Source organism: Mustela putorius, unplaced genomic scaffold, assembly GCF_011764305.1.
Source record: "Mustela putorius furo isolate JIRA1106 unplaced genomic scaffold, ASM1176430v1.1 tig00003853_pilon_pilon_pilon, whole genome shotgun sequence".
In the NCBI taxonomy this organism is placed as follows: Eukaryota; Metazoa; Chordata; class Mammalia; order Carnivora; family Mustelidae; genus Mustela; species Mustela putorius.
In genome coordinates, this window is record NW_025422005.1 from 13,789,101 (window position 1) to 13,810,585 (window position 21,485).

Below are 21,485 nucleotides of genomic sequence, written 5' to 3' on the forward strand. Positions count from 1 at the left end.
ACTCTGTAGCCTAGCAGGTTGAGGCCAGGTGACGTTAGTAATGGCTGTGAGGTCAGAGCTAGCTGCTGAACAATAGTTGGGACAATGGTTGACATAGGCTCATCTCGTGATGGCACCAGTCCTCTTGCCATGCCACTCAACCGGAGACCAAAGCCCTCCTTGCTTTGGGAACCTTTATTTTTTACATTTGCAAATAAAGTTGGTTGGCACGTGGCTTCTAGGGAATCTGAAAAACTTGCTTGGAATTCCTGAAGCTTCTCATGGTCACAAAACTGCCAGTTGCAATGGTACTTAAGTTTTTACTCCTACATTTCGATATAAGTTAAAGAAATTAAAATGGAGTTGCTTTGCAGTTTCACTTAATTTTTTGATACGGGTCAGATCTTACCATTGATAACTGTACAGTAGGCTTGTGAATCTAGGCACTTTGTTTAATATGTGAAATCTGAGTCCAGTTCTCATGATGAGCACTGAGTAGTGTAGAGAATTGTTGAAATCACTGTATTATGCACCTGAAACTAATACAACACTGTTAATTATACTGGAATTAAAATTAAAAACTAATAAAAATAAAAAATCAAAATAAAGTGCTAAACGTAAGCTGGAAGGAGAGCTAAATTATCGTGTAGTAAGCTACTGCTAAAGTGGGCCCATGGTCCCCCCCCCCGCCCCCCACCGACATCTTTCCTAGAAATGTTTTCTAAGTGACTTAATGAGGATTTTTTTTCTGTGCCCCTCCAAACAAAGAGTCCCTCGCCCTGGCCTGCAAGTCCGTTGGCAAGTGCAGCTTTTACCAAGTCGGTGCTGCAGGAGAGTGAATTGCTACAACTTGTTCTGTGTAGGGGCTCGCATCCAAAGTACACTTCTACCCCAGGACTGCAATCCGATTGTGTAGTCTGCTTGTTAATTCTTGCTGATTATGCTTCTTAACGATTTGCAGTGAAGTAAAGCTTTATGCTAGGTGGCATGGCGCGAGCAAAGACTTCTCTAAATAAAGTGGGAACCAGAAGTCGTCCTCAGGTCACCATCATGGCCGTCAGCGTACATTATGTCCTTCCCTTCCTTGCACAGAACGTGGCTTCAGGCATCCACGGATGTACTGCCTTGGGTGGTTATTCTTTTAAACCCGTTACGAAATCTACTTGGGCATAAGATACGGCAGTATTTTATATGTATTTTATGTGTCGTTAGTGGGAGTGAGTTCTTTCTTGTTTTGTTATTAAAATAGTATCTGATGAACTACTAAGGAATTGGTCCTCCCTAAACATTTGTGCTTCTCCGCTAGCCAGCTCTATGATGTCCTTTCGGGCACTGGGCATGCACTGAAGTGCCAGGTTAGATTGATTTGGAGTAATTTCTTTTTGAAAGAGTTGGTGCCAATTCTTTTTCCTCTCCAAAAGAAATGGTTTTGGAGCTTGGGCTCCTTGCCTAATGTCAATTCCATAAGGCTCCTGTGTGTGTGTGTGTGTGTGTTTGCCTTGCCCCTGCTCCTTCCCCTCATAACTGGACTTTGCCACGAGGAAGATGTGTACCTATAAGCGGGCATTTCTTTCCTTTAGGGTGATTTATCATTCCAGACAGCACAGAGCAAAAAACCAGGCTTGAGGTGGGGGGAAGGTGAAGTTATATAAACTTGATTCATAGTTAAATATTTGCTTCCAGGGAAGGTGAAAAATGCTTTGTACTTTTTCCTTTGGCTTTTTTCCTCTAAGAGAGCTTGTCATGCAACAACACAAAAAAGTGGCCAAAGGCGGAGAAAACTCTTCTCTTTTCCATGTTGGTTTGTTTTTATTGTAAGACAAACCTTTCATGTTTTATTGTTATGAAGTTTAAATGTGGCCTAGAGGTGCCAATCTTTAGTGGAAACAGCTGCGGAGTGGGTGTCCCCGGATCAGGTGGGACTTTCTTTGAAGCAGCGTGTTGCCTTTTAAAAGAAATCCAGCATGTGAGAACTTGAGCCCGTAAACTCATCGGCGGCTCCACCATCGCTAATCTCGCAAATAACTCAGATAGCTAAGTTTAAATAAAACATTGGTATTGAAAAAGTCAGTTTCTGTATTATATTTTTCTGAAGAGAACAGTCTTGTTATTTGGGGTCTTAAAAATACAGAAACAGAGAGGGAAAGAAACTGCTGTTAAGACTTGAAGAGGTAGCGGCCCATTTGGAGAATGTGGAGCTCACTCGGTTAGTCTCAACGGGGATTTGGATCTCAGACTTGCAGAGAGGTGCCTTCGCTGGGAGCAGAACTGGGTGTTGGGCATGTACCTGAGCTTAAGTGTCCAGTAAAGATTTCCTGGGCTCTGTTGATTGGTGTCGACACATTTCTCATCTCTGTGATGAGCGATTCTCCTAGACCATTCTTGGTCTACTATTTGGAAAAACTGAGCGTCTGAGAGCTTTCTTTCCTTGGGGAAAAGTAGGAGAGACAGGCATGGAGTCAGAGGGACAAGAAAAATGCTGAAATATTTTCCTTTTGGGCTTTTGATTTGTTTGCCAAAACATCGCCTTCCAGATGGAGAAGACCAAAAGCTCTGATTGTAAGCCATTATGTTTTTACTGGCCTACCTCCCCGTCCCATTGCCTGGTTTGAGATCTGTAAGCCGGTCCAAATCCTTTACCTCATTTTCTAGTACCAATTTACTGTCTTACTCATCTTCCAGCTGCAAGGGGGCGAGGCAAGTTGCTTTGAAATTGAACCCAGTGCCATTTTATAAATCTGCAACAGCAGATTCTCGCCAAGGAGTATCAGTCACGACAGCTTGTGTTTCTCCGAAGCTCTTGGATCTCACCTATCAGGTGGACTTGTGTCTGTGACCTGTGCAGTAGGATTAGTCTGGGAAGGAATCTGAACAAGCCCTTTGGGCCTTGTGCAGACTTGTTACTGCCCTGGTCGTCCAGCGTTCTGGGCTGTTGCATGATAAGCACCACTTGGTTTTTGGCTATATCTCACTTCACTGGCAGTAGAAATCCCGACACCCCAGCTTTCTCTTGGGAGGTAGGGATTGTGTGGGGGTTGAGGTTGTAGGAGACTCCAGTGTCAAGACAGCTGGGAGGGTGGCTTTGGAGTCCGGCAGACCTGGTCCCTACTCTGCTCTTCCACTCACCGAACGGAGTACCCTCGAGCAAAGTATTTTCTGCACCTGAAAAATGGGGGATATTACTGTATCAGGTTGTTGTTTGGTTTGAAAGAGAATTTGGGGGCAGGGTGGGGAGAGAATGGTGGGTACTCATGGGAAATACCAAAACGTTAATTCCTTTTCCTTCAGATGATGTCCGCTTTGAGCAGGTTTAACTATTGTGGTCTGTAAACTGATGAGCTTTCCACTGTATTATAAATTATATGAACAGTAGGGTGACATGAGTGATTTTCAGATACTGCGTTTTAAAGTTGAGCACCAGGCCTCATGCAGGGTCTATCGGACAGGGCAAAGTCACGATTTGTAATAAAAACTCCTATTTGTGTAGGATGTAGTCATAGGGAAGAAACCTGTGCTGTGGCCACATCTATGTGGCAGACGAGAATAATCAGAAATCGTTCTCAGTAAGTGGCATAAATACCTTCTTCAGGCCGCCATCAGCTGGGCGGTTGCATGGATGGATAAAAACTGATGTGAACGAGGTCGCTTGGGCCGACATTCTGCATTTAGAGCAGAGAGGTCAGGCCGGTGGCCGGAAAGTACGCTGAGTGTTTGCGCTGCAGTAGCCCAAGGTCATGGTTAGACAGAGAAGATGCTCGTGGAATTCCAACAGCCAAAATCGGAAAACTATTAAGGCAGAGTGAGAATCAGGACTTTCTTGTGGTGCTTAATTGTAAGGAGGTTGGTTGGGGGCTCAGTTGGTCTCTGGAGTAGACTCTTTGTCAAGAGCCTCAGAATACCCTGGAAGGGTATACCAGGGTATACCAAAATACCCAGTTGTCACGTCTGAAAAACAAATAGAAAATCAGGCCTTGGCACTATTCTTGGTGTATATAACTGTTTCGATAATAGAAAAATTAGTTACTTCAAACTTTAGGCTATGCATCACTATTGTACGGGCAGAGGGCTGTGATTTTCTTTTTTTCCCTTAAAATGGTACCACAGACCAAAAAAAAAAAAAAATTATTTTAATGGTTCTACATTGATGTTAACACATTTTGCTAAAGATTTTATTTATTTATTCATGAGAGACAGAGAGAGAGGCAGAGGGAGAAGCTGGCTCCCCACAGAGCAGGGAGCCCAATGTGGGACTCAGTCCCGAGACCCTGAGATCATGACCTGAGCCCTCAACTCAGCCACCTGGGCACCCCTCATTTTAACACATCTTATGAAAAAGATGTAACTCGTACTCAAAGCTATGATTACACAAAATTCATTTAATTAAACACATGCATTGATTTTTCTTTTTTTTTTTTAAATAAACAAGTAATTGTGAAGATAATGTAGATTTAGCGAAAATTGTGATGGCAGTGCTCAAATGACTAGGTTTGAGAAATACTGGTAAAAATGAGGATCTGGTCATTTTCCCCCACAGGCTTAGGTTCCTATGAGTGAGGTTTGATTGAAAATTACATATTTAGTTTTTTTTTCTACCAGACCATTAAAATAGGCTTGCATCTGTTCTTTTATTTTGAAAGATCGTGGTTGAAAATGCCCTGTGAGTGAAAACAAGGGAAGGGGACTAATCTCCACATTCGGGACTTTTGAGGAAACGCTTTCCCTCTGACGGAGGACTCTTGTGTCTTGACATGTGACAGCCTTTGGGAATGTTCTGCATCACTCCTTTCCCTATTTCTCAAGAAGTAGCCATCACTCAAAATGCTGCACTGACAGGGGAATTTCGGTTGACATTGTTTACAGTCTGATGTTCTAGCTCCGGCACCCCTTTGGAAGAGGGCCTGGCGCGCCCAGAATGCCAGACACTGTTTGCAAGCAGGGCCCAGAGCGTCGGCTCAAGCATTGTCTCTTGGCTCGTTCCCCCTGCCCTGCCAGACTTGTCTAGACAGAATTGGGAGTAAAGTTTCTCTCCCCTGTTATATGCAGAAGGACCAAAGGCATGTGTAAAGCCTCTGACGATAAGGTTAGAAATGAGAAAATCAACTCCGTACCAAATTATTTAAGAAAAGAATTTGTTTTATAGATGTTCACATTTATGAAATGCTCGTTTTATTTCTGTTAAGTTACTGTTTTAAGATTTAACGTGTTTCTCCTCCTTTGTAGGTACTGGTTTTGGATTAGGACTTGTTTTCTCACTTACCTTCTTTAAAAGTAAGTGTGACTTTTACTGTCTTTTCAACATAATGTTCTTGGGCATGCGCGCGTGTGCACACACACACACACACACAGCAGGCACACTTCTGGAGGGCACGACCACTTGGTTGCCACCCCATCCGTTTATGGGTGTAGGTAGGCCACTGTCAAAAGGTGCTAGACAGAGAACGTGGACTTGGAAAAGGTCAGAGTGGGTTGGGTACCTCTAGAGCTCCCCGCTGGGCATTGAGTCAGGGTGCCTGATATCTTCAATATGATATCATCTGAAAAGCCTCTGCTTTATGCCAGTGAGTCACTTGGCCAAATCTACATGCTCAAATATTTCTAATTAATTCTAAGTTTTTCTAAAGGAACTTGAAAATGAGTCTTACTGGTCATAAAAACAAGTGGACCAGAAACACACATACTTTTTGTCCAGAAATTCTCCTAAGCAAAGTTCAGGCAGTATCCCTTTCATTCTGAAGTTTGATTGTTGAATAGAAGCCAGAGGGTTCCCTTTGACCCCTTTCCCCAACGAATGGGCAGGGAACACATGACCAGAGAATCCTAACACGCAGGGCTGACACAAACTAATCACGTGCGGTATTGGCATATATAGGCTTTATGACTTGCTGCAATCAAAATTTACTTGATTCCATTTAAAATTCAAGCACCTTCCCAAAGGGTGGTATTTCTGATAAGGTTGAGAAATGAGTTAAAATGAGCAAATGATGAGAACGGATATATATAAAAATGAAAAGGTTGAACCACGTCTGCTCTCATGTTGCGCCACTTGTTAAGACCTCAAACGCAGCAGCGTAGGTACTTAATAAATATTGGCTGAATTAATAAATTCAGTATTAATTAATAATTAATATTAAATAATTAAATAATTCAAGTATTGATTCAAGTATTAATTAATGAATTCAGTGGCATTTCACTGTTGATTAAACCCTGATAGAAACGTGTGGTGCATTACGGTTATCAGTAGGAGGCATGCTGAATGTTTATTAGCCCTAAGCAAGTGTATTTAAGCCAGAGAAAAAGCTTTATCTTCTCTTAATGGCTCCCTATGAGATTTTCCTTTTTCTGTTCACCAGGGAGAATGTGGCCGTTAGCCTTTGGTTCTGGCATGGGATTGGGAATGGCCTACTCCAACTGTCAGCATGATTTCCAGGCTCCGTATCTTCTCCACGGAAAATACGTCAAAGTACGTACAGAGTTGATCATTCTCTTTCTTTTAAAAGGCAAGGAATTTCCCCAGATGACCTGAAGAACTCTTCGGAGCATATATAATTCATAAACGGTGCGTGTCATCATGGCACCACTGAGCTCCTAACTGCTCTTTGGCCTTCAGTGATGGTGACACGGCTTTGGTGCCTGAAGTCCCTCCCTCCCGCTGCGGCCTGAGACGCACCTGTGCATTCACGCGGGTGCCCTCACGCTAGCAGGCGGAGCAGGATAACCTGTCATCGCAGCAGTAGCTTCGTCTTGAGTGTCCATAAGGGGCACCGAGGTTCAAGATCTCAGTGCCGTGTCAGCATCTCAACACGGGCTCCCGCCAAACCAAAGGACAGCTGAGACTCGGCATTCTTCCACTGTTTATTGGAGAAGGGAGGTTCTTGACTCTAAGTCCCATCTGATCCTGCTGCAGTCCTTGTCTGCAGGTGGACTTTTAGTAATGGCAGCAGGATGAGAACCTGTGGCCCGCACTTCAGGAAGGAGAAGGTAGCCCTGAGGCTCCTCCCGTTGCCTTACTTTTGATGACTGATTACTGCCAGGTTTGGGGGAAAGGATCATGGGAGGCTGGGTGCCCAAGGACAAGGGTGGTATTTACTTTTGTGTCCCCAGGGCCTGGAACAAAGTAGACACTCAGATAGGAAATGACGGAGTGAAGTAAACCGTGTATCCTAGTAGATGTGGGTGGCCTCGGGCTTCCTAAGGCATAGTCTTCACAGCAACACCAGCTTCGGTGCAGAGCGTCCCGTTCCCTGGACGTATGGAACCCTCTCCTTTCTGGGTCACCCTTGAGCCGTAGTTGCTAGGGTCTGGGCACAGCAGGGAGGGGCGGGGAAAGGGCTGAGAAGCCACAGGGGCCTGGGGTGTGGGTCCTGGGCCGCCCCACCGCTCGCCTCCTGTGTGTTTTCACTCGTGAGGTTCTGGCTTCTGTCTGTAAAATGAGGGTCATGATTTCCGCCTACGTGGTTGCTGTGAGCAGGGGTGTGAGAATGACCAAGTGACCGGGAGCTGTGAGGTGCCGCATCTGTAGAAATGCCGGCGGGAACAGTCGAGGCCCGCTGAGAAACCGTGATGGACTTCCCCAGCGTTCCACCAAAATGACAGGTAGAGCAGAAGATGCCGTTCTGTCAAGTGTCCCGGTTCTGGTTGAAAGCTGGAGCCAAGGGTCCCGAAAGCTCAAATGACAGTCCCCACCACAGCTCAGTGGCCTCTGTTTTAGAGCCTGCTCGGACTGCCCGTTGCCAGCCGGGCCACCAGCCCGCATGCTCTGCCAGAGAACTGGCGGTGGCGAGACCAGTCGGCCGGGGGAGCCTGGGCGCCCTCCGTGGGCGGTCCCTGTTCCAGAGCCCAGGTGAGGTTCTCGAAGGGACGAGAAGAGGCACGGCCGTGTGACACCAAAGCCAATGACAGGCATTTTCCACCACCCCCTACCCTTTGCTTTCTTGGCCCCACAGCTGGATTTGGGGAGAGCAGAAGGGAACCAGAGAGGAGCTTCGGGTCTTTTAATTGTTTGGAAGGTTTTCGTTGTTGCAGACTTGAGCTGTTGTGGATAGTGTGGCTTGGGATGATCGTATGCATATTATACATTTCATGGCTGGGAGCTGCTGTGGAAAATATTGTTCCTTTTTAACAGCCTTGTGTGTACTGCTCCAGAATAGCCCTGTAGCCGTACCTGGATTCGAGTCTGTGCCTCTGGTCAGCTCCATTCTCCGCAGAGAGGGGCATGGCGCAGGCGGTCCTCCCACAGTCGTTGGCTGCCGAGGGTGCACTGCACCTTTGTGGGCCCTCCTAGGTGCCTCGGCTCTCTGTTCTTTCTCGAGACTTCCCTCCCAGTAGACTCGTGGGAGAGGTTTTCCTTACCCTTCTTCAGCAGATGAGGAAACGCAGTCTTCCCGCCGGTAGCCGGCTGATCGGTTCCAGAGCCGCGCGGTGTCCGCTCACTGGCGATGCAGCCCTTGGACAAGTTTTAGGAACAGTTGTCCGGGTCCTGACTCTGGGCCTTTCCCCCCCTGGCCTCCCCCCAGGATTAGGGAGCCACTCTGGAGACCCTGAGATCGGTGTTCACAGTTCTCTCGTGCTCGGTGTTCACAGTTCTCTCGTGCTCTGTAAAGCAGGTCGGGCGTCAAGGTTTGGGGCCCCTTGGTTCTGTGGGTGGGAGATGGTTGTGCACATGTGGTCCGCACACTTCTAATCAGTGTCCTCACTTTCTAGGAGCAGGAGCAGTGACTTACACCTGAGAACATCCCAGTGGGAGGAAAAGAGAAATCGTGTTCATTCCTCAGGAATACTGAAGTGCCTGGAGTAAGCTGACTTTCTTCTGTAACGATGTTATCAGTAATGCTTCAAACTCCAGCACGCTGTTCTCGTATTTGAAATGAAGTCTGTTTCTTGTTTTGTATTTTCTCTCTGGAAATTGCAAGGAGGTGGTCTTAAAAAAAATAAATTAAAAATAGGCAGCCCGGTGCATCGCCTGCGTTTCTTTGCCTTTGGTCTTTTGAGCCTCAGGAAGACTGTGTCAGAACTGCCAGCAGCTGTCACCTCCTGGTCCCCGCGAGCCTTCCTGAAACCGCAGCCCTTGTGCGTCCCGCCCCCTCGTCCCCTGCCGGTGGTGTCGCGGCCGCCTCTGCCTTGCTGAGCTGGTGCTCGGAAGCGGCGGCTGCGTTGTCTGCCCACGAGGACAGGCGTCTTGAGGTACCTCGCCTTCCGTAGCAGCTCTTTAAGGTCTGTGTGTTGTCCTCACCGTAGACCCCACGGGGCACGCTCCAGAGGGGCCTGCAGCCCGAGGCCCAAGGCCGGCTGTGGGGAAGGGTGCGCACAGGGCTGTGTTGGTGGCTCACTCCATCCCTGTCACTGTTGCCAGCAGCTTCGTGGGGCTGGGCCTAGTCCAGGCTTCACCTCGCTGGGGGCTTCATCCTGGGGGGCGGGGAGAGCTCGAGGCATACGCACCCTCCGGGCTGGAAGGCCATGTTCAGGGGTATTTCATCTTCATCCATCAGTTGAAGGTTGAGGACAGAGGGGCCGCTTCTCGTGGCGTTTATGAGTTTATCCCTTTAGTTTCACTTGAACCAGGGAGGCTGGATGCAAAAGTAATATCACAGCAAATTCTTGTGAGAAAGTGTAGAAACCCGGAGAGAGCTCAGTCTTTCCTGTTGTGTCTTCTGTCTACAATAAAGTGAAGATGAGCAGAGCTCGATCCCACGGGTCCCTTCATCCTGTTACGTGTGGGTGGAGCATCTCGTGTGAGCCAGGCCCTGTTCCAAGCTGCAGAGATAGAAGGAAAGGTAAGACACAGCCTCTGCCCTCGAGCCACTTGGAGTGTGCTGGAAGGCCGGGCCTGCAGTCTCTTGGAGGAGGGGTACCGTGGACCTTAAAGCTGACGTGGTTCTTAAAGTTGACGTGGACGTTTGAGCCAGGCGAGGAAGAGCGGGAGGGTGGCTTCCGTGAAGGCGCTGGGTCACGTGGTGCATGTGGTCATTGGGGAAGGACTAGGAGGTCCGCAGGGGCCAGAGGTGTGGAGGGTGAGGCCAGGCACCGGGGTGGAACTAGCGTCTGACCCCAGTCCTGGAACATGGATTAGACGGTTCTTGCAGGTGTCGTAATGAGTCGATTCCAGGTAGAAACACCGTCTCTTTTTTCCCTCCGTCATCCTTACCCCGCCCCCCCTTTCAGAAGCGGATGCTAAACTCTGAACCAGAGCAGGCAGCAGTGGCTCTCTGCCCTGCGAACTGTCCAGACTCCTCTGTTCTCTGAGCCTTTTTGTTGAGTTGAATCACTTAAAGCTCAAAGTGGGCCTGAGCCCAGGACTAGAAGTCCTGGCTGTGGCTTCGCTGTAGCCATTCTGCTGGTTTGCATTCCTCCCCTCTCATTCCGTGATCAAGACCACCCATGTCATGAAAAGAAAAAAATGCCTTTGCAGCCTGGCTCATCCCTTACTCTTGTCTTCATATTTGCTTTAAAAGCTACTGTTTACCTCCAATTTTTGTATCTTCATTCAGGCAGAGAGGAGAATAACCGGTCCCTTTCCCAAAAAAAAGAAAACACAGCATGCCCACTGGTTCTCTGAACGATAGCAGAAGGATATGGAGTGGAAATGGACACTGAAGGAGGCTTCCCTGTCTTGCTTTAGTCATCAGCTTGGGCATCATCGATGTTTGGAGGGTCCCTTTGCCCAGCATCTTTGAAATGCCACTTCTGTGTTTGAGAAACTGGTCAGCCCTGTGAGGGAGTGATTCCCGGCAAAGGCTGGCCGGAGGAAGGGTTGGCTGTTTGCTTTACTTCCAGAGCACTTTGTATTCCGGCCTTGGAGCTCTGAGCAGACACTGGCCCAAAGCACGGTTGCCTGATCTTGTCCCCACTCCCTGCCCCCATCTCCGATCAACCTGCCGAAAGTTCCAGCTTGTTGGCAAAGGCACACGTTCTGTTCTACTTTAAGTTTCATTAGAAATTCAAGTCCTCTGGGGCTCTTTTCCCTTGTGGGGCTGTGAGGCGTTGACTTTGCTTCTTGTCTGCCCTTCTGGAACCAAATACAAGGAAATTCATGGGTTCGGGAGAGAGTGATGGGAACCCAACTGGGCACAGGATACTTGGATAAGGCTGTGGCGCCCCGAAAGTGGCCTGCTCTGCCAACATATATAAATTCATACAGTCTGAGCGTGACACTGTATAATTTGGCCCAGAACAATATGTATTTTGAACTCATTTAGGTGAATGACTTTGGCATTCCCAGTACCCACTGGGGGAAACCTTTATCAGGCTGCTTTGGCCTTAGGCAGAAGTGGGCCTTTGTTCTGAGAAATGGCCTCAAACATACTCTTGCTTAGCTGTCTCCTTAAGCGAGTGTCATCCGTTTTCATCCATTTCAAAAGACCCCAGGACTCCGTATTGAAACCATGCCCATAGGAAACCCCGAGACTGGGAACGGAAGGAGAGATCTATGTGGATTTGCTTTTAGCTTTCCCGAGCCTCACTGTTTACTTTTTTTTTTTTTTTTATTGTAACCAAGCCATAATTACATTTTACTTGTCATGGTTCAGTCTGATTGTATTGTTGACGGACTATTTTTGAACATGTCCAAATAAAGTCTGCAAAGTATTTCCACAAGGACGTCGTCCGTGGGGCTGGGGCGGCCTTCCTCCGGAGCGGGCGGGAGACTCGAACACGCTTCCTGTTGCACGCTTTCTAATTACAGAAATGCGAAGCTGTGGAACGGAGAAAGTGGAAATTCGAAGTACCAAAAGGAATGTTAAATTTAGAATAACAAGCTCATCTGGAAGCTATCACCACTTTGTTTTTTTACAGTGTGCTGCAAGCACCACTTCGCCTGGCACAGCAAAGGATGAGGTCGGGGGCGGGGGGCGGACACCGACCTGGGCCGCAGTGGGGCGGAGGCTCCTGTGTTCACGGAGCGGCCTCCGTGTGGAGCCGGTGTGAGCGTCAGCGGATCGCTGTTAGAGCCAGGAAGTGCCTTGAAGGACGAGGACAGGTGGGGAGGGAGGAAGTGGCCGGAGGACTATGCAGGGAAGAGCATAGGATTTGAAACCAAGGAGCTGGGTCCGAGCTCCCATTTCCACCACTCCCTCCCCGAGCGACTCCCTTCTCTGTAAAGGGAGCAGAAAAGAATTCCTACGTTCCAGGCTCTAAGAGGTAAACCTATGTGCTAACACAAGAACTAGAAAGAGGTGCTTGGTCTTTGAGTCAGAACGGAGCACACGGTATTAAGGGTGGGAAGGGGACTGTTGCAGAACAGAAAGGGCATCATCTTTGGGCTCAAGGAGTCCGGTTCTTAGAGTCTACATGAGCAAGATGTGAGAAAGAAGATGATGTGTCCAATGAGTTTCTCGTAATCCAATAAACTCAAAGTAGTTAGAAAACCCTGCATCTTCATGAGTAAGTTTTAATGTCCTCTGTTTTCACTCTGCCCCATGACTGTGGCGTGTCCCCTTCCGACACCGCCCGAGCTAAAAGTCACTCGCTGTGAGCACCCAGTACGCAGCAGGGGCAGGGGGACAGGACACGAGGGAAGGAGAAGGGGAACTTGAGACCTCAAGGAGCTTGGGGCTGGTAGGAAACAGCATGGGGACTGAGCATTTGTATTCAGGATAATTGGCTTCAATTGTGTGACCCTCACTTGGGAGCCCAGAGCCAGGAGATGTAAGTGGGGAAAGGCGGTGTCAAGAATTCTTGGAGGAATTCGGGAGTGGGCAGAAGAGGAGTCTTTAACAGGGAAGAAACTGGGACTAGAAAAAGGAACTCATTTATCAACTGTCGGCCAAGTCCTCTTTCCTTCTTCCTGGTCCAGCCAGTCTGAGCCAGACAGAACTTAAGTTGATCACTTCGGTTGAATATATAATGGTATTTATGGGGCACGGGCTTGGTGCCGCTTACTGTTCTCAGGCTTTACATACGTCACGATGCTTCATTTTTATAACTCTGTAAGAGAAGTACTCTTATCCTCATTTTATAGATGAAGAAACAGATTTGGAAAGGATAAATAAATTAATGCGCAAGGACTTAAGAGCTAAGGAGTGATACAGGCAGGGTTTTTATCTGATTCCAGGACCCAGGCTCTGAACTGCTCAGTTGAAGACTTGAAACTGGGAAGGGTCATTCAAAGGGGCTTGATCCAGTTTAAGTCCGATTTGAGACTTTGAGACACTTGAACTGGTTGAAACCAGAGCAGTTTCGTTGAGTTTAAACTGTTAAGAACAAGTTGATTCAATTTCAAATCAGCTGTATTTATTTAAAAAAAATAATTCCTATGTTTATTAATCAGAAACATAATTGTCAATCAGAACTTCAGGTGGGTGTTACTGATGAGTTTTGCTAAATCCTTGCAAATGTGGTAAGTAAAGCATCATGACATTTTATTGACCTATGCATACCCTTTCAATTAGGTTTTTTTTTTTAAGACATAATTTACAAATAGTAAAATGCACCCATCACCTTGTTAAAAAATGATAGAATATATATCGTATACCTTTATTTTATAATGTATACCTTTGTATTTTACTTGTAAGAGGGTAAATATTTTTGTAACTTGATTTAATTTTTACAGAAAAGTTGTGAAAAGGGGCTCCTTCATACCTTTTTACCCATGCTCACCAGTCATTCACCCTTTTCCTCATCTACTGTACTACTCTTCGTGTGTGTATAGTATTTTTTGAGCCATATGAGAGTAAAGTGGAGACATCATGTCCACTGACACACAAATATTTCAGCGTACGTTTTCTAAGAATAAGAACATTCTAGATCACCACAGCATGATTATCTAAATCAGAGATGAATGGGTGCCTGGTTGGCTCCATCAGTAGAGCCCGCGACTCAAATGTCGGAGTTGTGAGTTGAAGCCCCGTGTTGGTTGTAGAGATGATTTAAAAAATAAAATCTTGGGCCCCTGGGTGGCTCAGTGGGTTAAGCCTCTGCCCTCGGCTCAGGTCATGATCCCAGGGTCCTGGGTTCGAGCCCTGCATCGAGCTCTCTGCTCAGCGGGGAGCCTGCTTCCTCCCTCTCTCTCTGCCTGACTCTCTGCCGACTTGTGATCTCTGTCAAATAAATAAATAAAATCTTTTAAAAACGAAAAGCCACCTGGGTGGTTCAGTCAGTTCAGCATCTAACTCTTGATTTCAGTTCAAGTGGTGATCTCAGAGTGTGAGATAGAGCCCTATGTGGGGCTCCATGCCAAGCATAGAGTCTGCTTAAGATTCTCTCCCTCTCAAAAAAAAGAAAAAATATCTCCCCTCTCTCCCTTAGCCCCATTGCTTGCCCACCTTCTCTCTCAACGGAATACAATCTTAAATAACAACAATAAATCAGGGAATTAACATTGATACAATAGTATCCTATAATCCACAGTACATGTTCAAACTCTATACATTGTTGCGACAGTACTCTGTCCTGCTCTTTGAGCAGGCCAGGATCACCCACGATCGGTATCTGGTTGTCAGGTTTCTTTCTTTAATCCAGAACCCCGCATCGGCCTTACTGCTTACTGTTGACATCTTTGAAGAGTACAAGCCAATTATTTTGCAGCGTGTTTCTCAACTTTGGGTTTGTCTGTTGTGTTTACTCACAATGGATTCAGGCTTTGCAGTTTGGGCAGAGTGTGTCTGCCAGTGCACAGGATGTCCATGTGTCCGAACAGTAGTGGTGTGAACTTCGGTTACTTGGTGTAAGTGCTGCCTCCCTGGTTTCTCCAATGTACACTGACTATTTTTCTTTCTAATTTAGTAAATAAATTGTGGGGAGATACTTTTGAGACCGTAAATGTCCTCCATATCAAGTCATGGTGAGTTTTAGCATCCAGTGCGATTTTCAGAATTCATTATTCCTTATGACCTGCTGGTGCCATGAGGAACTCTCTCTTCCTCCCACTTGATTTGTTCGTTTCTTTCATTCTCATTTTACGAAATTGATTATAATCCGTGATTGTCAATATTCTAAAGATTTTATTTGACAGAGAAAGAGAGATCACAAGTAGGCAGAGAAGCCGGCAGAGAGAGAGGGGGAAGCAGACTCCCCGCCAAGCTGAGAGCCCGATGCGGGGCTCGAGCCCAGGACCCTGGGATCATGACCTCAGCCGAAGGCAGAGATTTTAACCCAGTGAGCCAGCCAGGCGCCCCGATAGTCAATATTTATTACTCAGTTTGTCCAGATGCCTGTTGGGAGCTCTTCCCAGCTGCCACCTGTTTCCTTTAGATGACCCGCTCCATTCTCAGGACAAGATAGTCCAGACCCTTCCAGTATTTTCTTTACCTTAGCCTTGGAATCCCGCCATTTCTCGGGGGAGCCCTGGTTCCTTTTAGAAGAGAGCAGTAGTCGGAAACAATGATCCACAGGTGCACGCTTTGCTGTCCATGTGTCACTGTTCAGCAGAGCTAGGAAATAGGTATGTGCGTGCGTGTGTGTGTGTGCGTGCACACGTGTCTGTAACCTTGAGTTCGTACTGATAAGCGAAGTCCAAAATCAAGGGTTTTGTGTGGCCTTAGCGCTTCCCAGTTTGTGACTCCCTCATCAGCAAGAATCCTAGCTTTGAGGGTGCAATTTCTAGAGAGCTGTAGCATCCGCGAGATCCACTTGGCTCCTGTGTGTAGGTGTAGAGATGAGTGGAAATACGCTGGGATTCTCTGGGAGGGAGTCAGGGTGTGAGTGCCCTCCGGGCTCTTGGCGTGTCTTCCAGTTCTCTTTCCTTACCTTCTCCCCCTCCTGCTGCCTACCCCTTTGGAGGCCATGAAGGCCCAGGGCACATTTTTCTTGTCGTGCTGTTTGTGAAGCAGTTTTACCCTTACAGCTTGCAGTTAGGTAGTAGAGTATAATGTTTCGTATATTTTCAGAACCCCTAAATTAACTTGCTTTTTAAGTGGGTGGCCCTGACTAATCATTTGTATGGGTCAGTGACTTTCAATGCGAAGAAAGGCTTCCCCAAGTTCTTACTATAGGGCATCCTCTGTTCTCTTCTGAGCTGCTTCCCTGGGTCACTGTGTCATCATGAGCAAGTCACTCGATCTCTCTGGGCCTCATTGTAAGACGGTTGTATGCTCCCTTCTGCCGCACTGTACGAATGTGAGGTCGTGCGCCCTGTTATTTTGGAGAAAAGTGGAACAGCCAGCCGAATATTATTTTATGATATAATGAACTATGTAAACAACTACGATCAAATGAATCATTTTCCCAGTTAAAACGGGGGTCTAGCAATTGTGACGTCACATGACAGACTCTTAAAGCGCAGAAAGGAAAGGCCCGCCCCTGTTGCAGACTTCCTCTTCTCTCTGTGGGGGACTTCATGCATAAAGCTCAAAGTTCCACTTGGTTTACCAGGAAAAGTCCCCCTGTTGAGGAGTATAAGGTAATTACAGATTTTTCCTCAAGCCCTTTGGATACCAGGGGATAGAGCCTTGGAAGGCCAACGTCAGGACATGGTTGTCCGCAGCCACATCCCTCCGGTTTGTTTGTTTGTTTGTTTCTTTCATTCTTTAAAATTTTATTTATTTATTTATTTGAGAGAGACCATGAGAGAGAGAGAGAGAGCATGAGAGGGGAGAAGTTAGAGAAGCAGACTCCCCGCTGAGCAGGGAGCCCATGTGGGACTTGATCCTGGGACTCCATGATCATGACCTGAGCCGAAGGCAGCTGCCGAACCGCCTGAGCCACCCAGGTGCCCTCCCTCCAGCTTTCTTGACTCCTCTCCTTGGGCCCCAGAAACCAGCCATAAAGCTGCGTGTTTGGCCCAAAGCTGTTATCTGTAAAGCCTTGTTCAATCAGGGCAGGGGAGTCTTGGGGATTTCTTTTACCTCCCCAGAATCTCTGTAAGACTTCCCACGGCCTCTCAGCCTCCAGCCGTCCTCCTCCCCCGCAGGTCTTTAGTTTTTTGTTTGTTTGCTTGTTTAATATCTTATTCTTAAGTAATCTCTGCACCCATCATAGGGTTCAAACTTACAACTCCGAGGAGGTGCCTGGCTGGCTCAGTTGGAAGAGCATTGCCACTCTCGACCTCAGAGCTGTGAGTTCAAGCCCCACGTTGGGTGTAGAGATAACTTGAAAATAGAGTCTTGGGGTGCCTGGGTGGCTCAGTCGGTTGAGCGGCTGCTTCTCCTTCTCCCTGTGCCTGCTTCTCTGCCTACTTGTGATCTCTATCCCTCTGTCAAATAAATAAATAAAATCTTAAAAAAAAAATAGAGTCTTAGAACAACAAAAACTTACAACCTGGAGATCAAGAGTCGTGTGCTCTGCTGATGAAGCCAGCCAGGTGCCCCCCCTGCCTCTCCATCAGTTTTAACACTGTTTTCTATCCATTGTTTCAGTTTATAAATTTTCAGTGGTTCCCCACTAACGCACAGAATATCGGTCCAAATCTCTTAGTTTAGCATTCAAGGCCGTCGTCCACCAACCAGCTCCTACCTCGGCCTCCTACTCTGCCCACTGCTCTCTCCACAAAAGAAGTTACAGAGCAGGAGCCCTTAGTGGGGGTTGAGGGGTTGAATCCCAGTTCCAACGCTTACTTGCTGTGGAGTCCGGAAAGTTACTTATTCTGTCCATGCCTCGCTTTCCTTGTCTGTAAATGGAACAAAGATGATTTCTTCAAAAGGTTATTATGAGAAAAATGCGTCCGCATATGTCTTCATTACTGTAAGAGAAGCCTTGGTCTATAGGAACATGGGATTATATCATCACCCCCCCCCCTTTATTCTCCACACAGCAGCCAGTGTTAAAGCATACATTTGATTATGTCAGTCATCTGCCCCAAACCTTCCAGTGGCCTTTCATCCCATTTGGAAAAAAAGCCAAAGCCAATCCAGCGGCCTCCAAAGACCTTGCAATTTCCGGCCCTCCCCGTGCCTGTCTGGCTTTGACTCCTCCCACCTCCCCCGGCTCCTCTGCCCCAGTCCGTCCGTCCTCGCTGTGCCCGAACTCACTGCTGTGCTCCCACCTTGGGGCCCTGAGACTGGCTGTACTCGGGCTGTGGTCTCTGACCTCTCCTCGCCCAGGTACCCCCAAAGCTCCTGCCGTCTTCTCTTCGCCAGTCTCTCCTTGATGTCTCATGCTCAGTGAGATCTCCCCTGACCGCTTCGGTCTTTCTAACCCTACACACACCCTAACCTCCCTGCTCTGCTTGATTTTTCTCTCCGGCCTTTCCCACAGTCTCCCACGGTCTGTGTCTTTATCTACATTTATTGGTTGGCTGTCTGTCTCCTCTTACTAGAATGTAAGCTCCCTGAGGGCAGGGATTGGAACGTGTTTCTCAATAAATATTTGCTGAGTAAGTGAACAGTAGTCTATTAACTCTGTTTCGATCAAACTAGTTATTTGTTCCTGATACACAGTTTCCTGTGGGTGGTACATTCATTCAACCAAGCTTCATCTCACAAACCAAATGCATCCATTTGGCAGTGACTCGTAGAGGAGCTGTGTTCAGGACTCTGGGGCAAGCTTGTTTTGTTACTTTTGTCCACTGGCGCACTGTGGAGGCCCATGGGCCACGTGTTGGTTAAATACCGCTTTCCCTGGCTTTTTCTTTCTTAGTATGGACAGCTTTCCCGGCCTGCTCGAATCTTGCTCCTATCTCAAGCCCCTGTTCAAATCCCGCCACCTCCAGTGAGCCTTTCCTGGGCCCATCAGCCCCCTGGGACTTTGCTGTTTTTTGCTGTGTGTCTGCCCTTTTTCCTTACAGGGCAGACTTTCGGCTTTTTGCTGTCCCTAGTACCTGCCACTGTGCCAGACACTTAGGAACTAGTCCCAGAAAGACATTGTTTCAATCAGACTTTTGGGGGAGGTGAACGATAAACTGCAAATTAGCTTAACTCAGAGATTCCAAGGACAGGTGAATGTCAAGGATGCACAAGAACCAAGCCCTCGCCGGCTTCTTCAGGAGCCTAGAGTTCTCTAGAATCCCACTTGGATTGGATTCAGCTGCCCAGCACAGCTCCTGGGCCTTACAGTTCAGAATCTTCGGAGAGAATTTGATCGGCGCAGCCTCAATTGGCTGTCCACTCTGGTCCCACCACTCTGGCCAAGAGGGCAGGTTCTAGGAGAACCACTTACTGCGAGAGAACGCTGTTTATTTTTTTTCTCTAAAAGATTTTAATTATTTATTTGACAGAGAGGGAGCACAGGCAGGACAAGTGGTAGGCAGAGAGAGAAGCAGGCTCCCCGCTGAGCAGAGGACCCCTCTCCCCCAGTGTGGGACTTGATCCCAGGACCCTGGGATCATGACCCAAGCCAAGGGCAAACACTTAACTGACTGAGCAACCCAGGCTCCCCAAGAGCCCTGGTTATTTGTAGATATAGTCGGAGGCCATCGCCCTAGTGGAAGGGCTGGGCAGACACCCAGATGATACTCTCTTGTGCCTTCTTTTTCTCCCCCAACCCCCACGTTCCTAAAAAGGGGATTTTTCAATGAATTTATCCGGAACACAAAAACCTTAAGGAAGAAAGAGCTGTTCTGTAGGATATTAAATGCGCATCAACTGTTGAGGAGGGAGAGAAGCTCTGTTCTCTGTGGGTTTGTGTGGCCGCTGGGAACCGAGCAGTGGAAGAAATGCTGTAAGGGAACAATGGACAAATGACACAGTCGAGGAGTGGACGCGCCCTGTGTGGGCCCCGCCATGGCAACCTTGTTTAGTGCTTACCACAAGCAGCAGGGTGAGACGCTCTTGCCCGTTTCTGGACAGCCCGGCTCTTTTGCTGCCACACGGAGGTGGCAGTTTGCAGAGAGGGTGAAGCGAGGGAGGAAGCAAACAAATGAGGGGCAAGGGGGTGGTTGGGGACAGCCCCTGGCACCCCTCCCTGGCAACACCAGGGTGTTCACTGTTGCAGTGGAGTGAACAGCCGCGACCACCGTGCCGGGCTGCCCGCCCCTTGAGCGGAAAGCGGCAACCACTGGGGTCAGAGGGACTTGGGCTGAAATTTCTACTCAAAAATTCCCAGGCTTCAGTTCTTGTCTCTGACTCTCTTCCCTCCCCTCGTCCCCCCCATTCTTAGCACGTGGTCCCTCTTCTTGGTTCTTGACCTCCCACTCCTTTTGAATTTGTCCACGGGCCCGAGGGCTCCTCCCCCCGCTCTCCCATCCAGCCAAGGACACACCTCTGCACCAGACTCTGCAGTGCATCGCCACCTTCTTGTCCTCCCACATGGGGCCCCCAGAGCCCTCCTGAGCCTCCAGAGACAGAGGAAGGAAGAGGCCAGGGGATACAGCCCAGGGGGCGGGCTCAGAGTCTGAATATCTGATTCTACACCTGCACCTGATCCTGACTCGCAGGGCAGACGTGGGCAAATCCTTTTCCTCCATGGGAGGGGTGGATACACGAGCCGCTCCCCCTTCCCGAGAAGGGGGAGCCCGTGCCAGGCTCTGGGCTTCGTGTGCGTGGCTCTCCGTAAGCCTGCGGTTGGGCGCTGTTAAAATTCCTATTTCACAGATGAAGAAACTGAGGCTCAGGAAGCGCATTAGTTGAGTCAGAGGAGAAAGCTTTGTGTTGTAGCCCAGCTGTGGTCCAGGGGAACGGACCCCCGCCTCCCGTCTGCTGTACACGAGCCTTCCAAAGATAGCTTTCAGTTTCTGGAGCACGCGCTGTTTCCCAGAAACTGTACCAAGCATCCATTCATCTCCTGGAGTCCTGACTCCTTATCACAACCTCACCTTAAACATCACCTCTGAGCCCCTCCTGCGGCATCTCTCAGCCCAGCACCCCCTCCAGCTTCCTTCATCCCTTCAGAGCCCTCGATGAGAAACCCATTTGTCTGTTCCCTGGACTCCGCTCCCTGTGCAGAACACGCATCTCGAGGCTGGGACCTTATTGGTCTTGTGCGCGCTGTCGTGTCCTCCACACTGTGTGGCACGTAGTAGGCACGCTCCGTATCTGTTACATAATGAATGAGTGCTGACCAACGACCCTGTGGGGTACCGTGACCAGCTGCACTTTGCAGGGAAGGAAACCAAGGCCCAGGCAGGAAACAGCTTGCACCGAGTCCCAGAGTCAGCGGGTGATGGAGCAAGGATTCTGACCCAAGCAGGAAGATTCCAGAACCTTCTGTGATGAGTCCTGGCGGCCCCTCCCAGCTGCGAACATGGATGTGTAGAGATGCTTGGTCTTTATCTCATAGAAGAGGGTGACCCTGTGCTGCTCTCCAGGCGGAGTGGGGGAACCCATCAGCCACCCCTGACTGAGTGGGCCGCACTGGGAAGGAAGGCCTTCTGCTTGTTTTCACTCTCCAGGAGAGTGCAGAGGTTTGCACCCCTGTCCAGGCCAGGCTGACGGGATTAGAGGAAACAGCTGGCCCGAGCCCGTGCCCTGCGGGAGGGAGCTCAAATTCCCCGGACTCAGGGAGGGAGCAGCTCCCCACAGCCCAGCCACATTCCAGGTCGGTCATTTTCTTGAGCCCAGATGTTTGCTAATGAGCTGGGGAGAGAGGCTTTCAGCCCTCTACCCCGGCTCTGGGCCCCACATTACTCGGCCCCCAGAGGCTGGCCGGGGGCCAGCAGGCTCTGGCTTCGGGCCCGTGCCCTGTGCCAGCCAGGCCTGTCGGGG

At 48.6% G+C, this 21,485-nt stretch overlaps 1 protein-coding gene across 1 annotated transcript in view; it reads left to right on the plus strand.

Annotated features, from left to right (window-relative positions):
- MICOS10 (mitochondrial contact site and cristae organizing system subunit 10) overlaps positions 1-8,924 on the plus strand; it is a 30,770-nt gene extending 21,846 nt beyond the window's left edge. Inside the window, exons 2-4 of the mRNA XM_004741315.3 lie at positions 5,200-5,247; positions 6,330-6,439; positions 8,680-8,924. Coding sequence (XP_004741372.1) covers positions 5,200-5,247; positions 6,330-6,439; positions 8,680-8,694 — 173 coding nt within the window. The 3' untranslated portion in view covers positions 8,695-8,924. The remainder of the gene's footprint in view (positions 1-5,199; positions 5,248-6,329; positions 6,440-8,679) is intronic.
- Positions 8,925-21,485: the final 12,561 nt, after the last annotated feature.